Here is a 5,456-nt window from a genome sequence, read left to right on the forward strand (position 1 = left end):
CAAACTCCCCATAGATTTTCTACTCAATGCATCAGCCACCACATTGGCTTTTCCAGGATGATACAAAATAGAACAATCACAGTCTTTGAGTAATTCCATCCAACGACGCTGCCAAAGATTTAGATCTCTCTGCTGAAAGATATACTTCATACTTTTATGGTCAGTATAAATCTCACAAGTTTCGCCGCATAGATAATGTCTCCAAATTTTTAGAGCAAATACCACTGCAGCCATCTCCAAATCATGTGTAGGATAGTTTTGCTCGTGCTTTTTCAATTGTCTCGAAGCATAAGCTATAACACGACCATTTTGCATGAGAACACATCCTAATCCCACCCTCGAGGCATCACAGAATACTGTAAATCCTCCAAAACCTGATGGTAAGGCTAATATTGGTGCAATTGTCAAACATGTTTTGAGTTTCTGAAAGCTCTGCTCACATTCCTCTGTCCACTGAAACTTTGCATTTTTCTATGTTAGCTTGGTCAGCGGCACTGCTGTTCTGGAGAAATCCTGCACAAAATGCCTGTAATAGGCTGCTAAGCTTAAAAAGCTGCGAATCTCTGTAGGAGAAGTAGGTCTGGGCCATTTCTGCACAGCTTCAGTCTTCTTTGGATCTACCATAATTCCATCCTTGGATACAACATGCCCCAGAAATGCTACCGAGTCTAGCCAGAATTCACACTTCGAGAACTTAGCATAAAGCCGATGCTCTCGCAATGTCTGCAGCACAGTACTGAGATGATCCTCGTGTTCTCCTTGGCTACGAGAATATATCAGGATATCATCAATAAATACTATTACAAATCTATCCAGAAACGGCTTGAACACCCTATTCATTAAATCCATGAATACCGCTGGAGCATTAGTCAGTCCGAAAGGCATCACGAGAAACTCATAGTGCCCGTATCGAGTTCTGAAAGCAGTCTTAGAAATATCTTCATCTTTGATTCTAAGTTGATGATAACCAGAACGGAGGTCAATCTTTGAAAAGCGGGCAGCTCCTTGTAACTGACCAAACATGTCATCTATACGGGACAAAGGATATTTATTGCGTATTGTTATCTTGTTCAACTGCCTGTAGTCAATGCACATTCTCAGGGATCCGTCTTTCTTCCTTACGAATAGTACTGGTGCACCCCATGGTGATACACTAGGTCTAATAAAACCCTTATCTAACAAATCTTGTAACTGTTGCTTTAGCTCCCTCAACTCTGCTGGCGCCATTCGATATGGGGGTATCGATATGGGTTGTGTGTCAGGTAGCAAATCAATATCAAAGTCTATTTCTCGTACCGGAGGCAATCCTGGTAAATCCTCAGGAAATACATCAGAAAATTCTCTCATTACTGGTACATTTTCTATACTAACTATTTCCTTTCTTGTGTCATTTACAATAGATAAGAGACCCAAGAAACCTTTCTTCAAAAGTCGTTGAGCTTTAATAAAAGATACAATTTTGCAAGTCTCTGGAACCTGACTCCCTCTTAGAATAAAACTAGGTTCATTTGGTATCTCAAACCTTACTATCTTTGCATGAAAATCGACTATAGCATAGCAAGAAGATAACCAATCCATTCCCATCAGCATGTCAAAGTCAATCATATCAAGTACAATAAGGTCAGCTAGAGTATCTCTACCCTCAACCCGAATCTGGCAAGCATGATACACGTATTCAGCTAATAGAGACTCTCCGACAGGAGTAGCAACTAGAAAAGGATCATTCAATAGTTCGGGTTGTCTACTAAATCTCAAAGCAAAGTACGAGGGCACATAGGAGTGAGTAGATCCCGGATCAATCAACGCAAGTGCATCAAATGAACAGACAGAAAGAATACCTGTAACCACTGCATTCGAGGCCTAAGCATCCTGTCTAGTAAATGCAAAAACTCTCGCCTGACCTCTACCAGCATTCCCTTGTCCTTGATTCACAGTAGCATGGTCTACAGCACCTCGACCTCTATTTCCTGTACCTGTAGCACCGAAGTATTACGAGTAGTCTGAGTCGGTGCAGCTGACTGAATAGAAGCCTGGTTGAAATTTCTCGGAGGCTGAGGGCAATCCCTCAAGTGATGTCCCAACTGGCCACACCGAAAGCACTCTCCAGTTAGAACACGACATTGGCCCAAATGTGATCTACCACAAGTCTAGCAAACCGGAGTAGTGGCATATATCTGCCCAGAATTACGATGTCCAGAAGATGATGGTCCCCTATTACCTTGTCTGTAATGTGGTCTATATGTGGACTGTGAAGACATGTGTGTCCCTGTCTGAGAACCATGTTGTTGTTGTTGTCCCTGCTTTCCTGCTCTTCTATTTTTACTAAAACCGCCACTGAAAGCCCCTCATGTCTTGGCCTTCTTACGTAATTCACTAGTTGCACGCTCTTCACGTCCCTTGTTTTCAATCTTTCTAGCAAGGTCGACTACATCAGAGTAGGATAAAGTCTTCATCTGTGGGGCTACTGCAGTGTATAGACGACCAACCAATCCATCAATAAACCTCTGAATTCGAGCTTCTTCGGTAGGCACTAAGTGAGAAGCATATATAGCCAGTTTACAAAACTTAGTGTTATATGTTGACACATCCATATCTGGAGTCTGAACCAATCTCTCAAAGTCTCTAGCATGTTGTTGCATCAGACTGTCTGGAAGAAAATGATTCTTGAACAACTTAGTGAACTCGTCCCATGTCAGTGGTGGTGCTCCTGCCGGCCTTCCTAGCAATACAGTTGCATACCATGTGTTGGCCATATCCTCTAGTTTGTATGCTGCGAGCTCCACGGCTCTCTCACTAGAACATCCAAGAGCACGTAATGCCTTAAGTGTCCCATCCAAGAAACTTTGAGGATCTGCTGAATTATCGGAACCTGTGAATTTTGGTGATATCAATTTCAGGAACTCGTGTAGGGATACTTCCTTATTCCCGAAAGTCTGAGTCTGTGCAGGTGCTTGTGTTTGTGAAGTAGCTTGAGGAGCTGAACTTCCGCCCTGAGTAGGCACCAATGCCTCTAACACATTCAATAACCTTGCCACTGCATCTGCAGGTAAGGCAACAGTAGGTACAACAGTTGGCACTGGTGGTGGAGTGTTCTGAACTCCCTGCTCTTGCACTTGATCTGGAATAATAGCTTGGGTTTGACCCATGTTCCCAACTTGAGGTTGAGGAGCAGTCTGTCTTCTATTTGATAAACCCCAACTTGACCGCCACCCCGGGTAGTACCACGTCCAGCACCACATCCAGCAGATGAGGGTGTGCATGTCCTAGCCATCTGTGAAAGAAATATTCCAAAGTAAATATCAAGTTATCTCAACGCACGATCAAAGAATGAAAGAAGGGAAAACATTCCTAAATGTTCAGTAGCCTCGAGATCATAAGTATGAGCGCCTACATACCCATGAACAAGACTCTACTAAACATTGCTCCATGACTCGGGACTTAAAGCCTAAGCTCTGATACCAACTTTATCACGACCCAATTAAGGATCGAGACCGGCTCTTAGGAGCAAGTTCTCCCAAGTAAGGCTCATCGGTAATTTTATAGAAAATCGGGCAGAGTTTTCCCTGTTTTTGGACAATCCCAAAAAATTTCCTGTCTCAAATCAGCGATCAAACAACCTAATAACATTTCAACTGGCAATTGACAACTTACCAATTAGCCAAAATAAGTCTCCACCATTACTAATCAACACACTAACAACCAGAAATACTAATTTATCTCCGACTTTGATAATAAAGAACGATACTCGACATAAAACTAATAGCAAAATAATACGCATAACACTAAAAGAATGACTATGGAGTGACTCTAAGAATTCAAAGAAAAGACCATAACAATTGATAAAAATCTCCGCCCACGCGAACAAGTGCGAGGCTCACCAAGAATTCTCAACCTGTGCGCTCTAATTAACGAAATCTTCGCCTACGTCAACTGCTGTCTCTATAAAAAAAATTTGCGGGGAATGAGTCGCTAGCTCAGTGAGTAATAATACTTAACCACAACCGTTTTTATTTGGGGACAAGTCAAAAAACATGCTAGTATATCAAACAGAAAACAACATAAAATGCCCTTTCAGAAACAATAAATAATTTTCAGTCTCATCACGCTTTTCTTGTAATATAATGTAATTAAAAATTCAGTAATAAGCTCGGTAACCACTGTATAATATCAGTATTCAGATTTTTCTTGTAATATAATGTAATTAACAATTCAGTAATAAGCTCGGTAACCACTGTATAATATCAGTATTCAGATTTTGGAAAGTTTCAATGAACGGATCATGTAATCGGTATAACTGTGGACTTCTTCGCAAGAAGTCAAATATATAACGGTAGTCCCTACTCGAGGGAAGTCGGTAACGGTATGCTAGTTCTACCTTCCCACTAGCGAGGGCTATAACGGTAATCTGTAATTACAAGGTACATCAGGTCTAACGAACCCGCCGTTAACTACGGGATCCTTCAATGTCTACTCCCATTTATACTTGTCTCTGTAATCCATATATACTCGTAGAAACTATTTTAAAACAATATAGCGCATTTCGGTTCTTATCAAATCATATAATTTCCTTTCGATAACAGTAAATTCAAGTAACTGTCAACAGATTTAGTGACAACGAAAATATTTAAAACCACGGTATTCATCTCAAATAACTATTTCGGTATCATATCGAGTAAAAGACTTGTCCCACATGCAACTCAAAATAATCGGTAACATATTCATATTAAAAATCATGTGTAAATCATGCAAGTTATGAAAACACAAATTGCGGTAAGATTACTACTCACAGTACTCGTGCCGAAATACCAACTGCTTCACCTCAAGCAACTCGTAAAAATTCCTCCAATCAATCTATAATTACATAATATCGATCTCATGTTAATTTTCTTATTTAGGCTAATTCATGGCTATTTTAGAATACCCAACCCTCGAGGTTTCATGTTTGACTCTTAATTTGCCCAGAATAATTCTTATTGGTATTTAATTTCTTATACCTTGTGAAACCCTTCAATTATATGAACTGAGATAAAAAGAATTACCAGAAGAAAAGAACCCAGATGAAAAATTCGAGTATTACCCGTAACCCTTTTTAAATTTGTAATGGGCTTCGGCCCTTTGTCTTACTTCCCTACTTTTTTTTCCTTTTTTCGTTTAGTTCTTATTTTATTTTTAATAGATGGTTGCTTATTATTATTATTATTATTATTATTATTATTATTATGCTAATGACCAATACACCCTTATTAAAAATATAGGGTATTACAATATGAAATGCTTATATATGTAATAGCGGAGGCCGGAGGCATAAAGCAACGTGCTTCTTTGATTTTCAGGCCCTTCGCAAGTTAATGGAGTCCACAAGTACATGAGAAATGTAGGGAGAAAATGAAACACTGCCGCTATACTGACAAATGAAAGTGCGAGAATTACAAAGACGACATCACCTGTTAAAAACG

General features: G+C 39.9%; 1 protein-coding gene across 1 annotated transcript; it reads right to left on the bottom strand.

The window, feature by feature from the left end:
- Positions 1–436: 436 nt before the first annotated feature.
- LOC109207385 lies at positions 437–3,146 on the bottom strand. The gene is made up of 6 exons (XM_019370293.1): positions 2,366–3,146; positions 1,902–1,973; positions 1,641–1,847; positions 1,181–1,547; positions 650–1,117; positions 437–563 (listed from the first exon to the last, which is right to left on the bottom strand). Exons 1-6 carry the CDS (start codon positions 3,144–3,146, stop codon positions 437–439), a joined length of 2,022 nt encoding a protein of 673 aa, XP_019225838.1.
- Positions 3,147–5,456: the final 2,310 nt, after the last annotated feature.

Source organism: Nicotiana attenuata, unplaced genomic scaffold (genome assembly GCF_001879085.1).
Source record: "Nicotiana attenuata strain UT unplaced genomic scaffold, NIATTr2, whole genome shotgun sequence".
Taxonomy (NCBI): Eukaryota; Viridiplantae; Streptophyta; class Magnoliopsida; order Solanales; family Solanaceae; genus Nicotiana; species Nicotiana attenuata.

Bases quoted from the DNA above. Each gene is read 5' to 3' on its own strand.
- LOC109207385 (XM_019370293.1), bottom strand. From the start codon at position 3,146: ATGGGTCAAACCCAAGCTATTATTCCAGATCAAGTGCAAGAGCAGGGA. The intron at 1,974-2,365 runs GTAAGAAGGCCA...TCGGTGCTACAG, and splicing joins GCGTGCAACTAGTGAATTAC to GTACAGGAAATAGAGGTCGA. The intron at 1,848-1,901 runs GTCAGGCGAGAG...CCTCGAATGCAG, and splicing joins ACAAGGGAATGCTGGTAGAG to TGGTTACAGGTATTCTTTCT.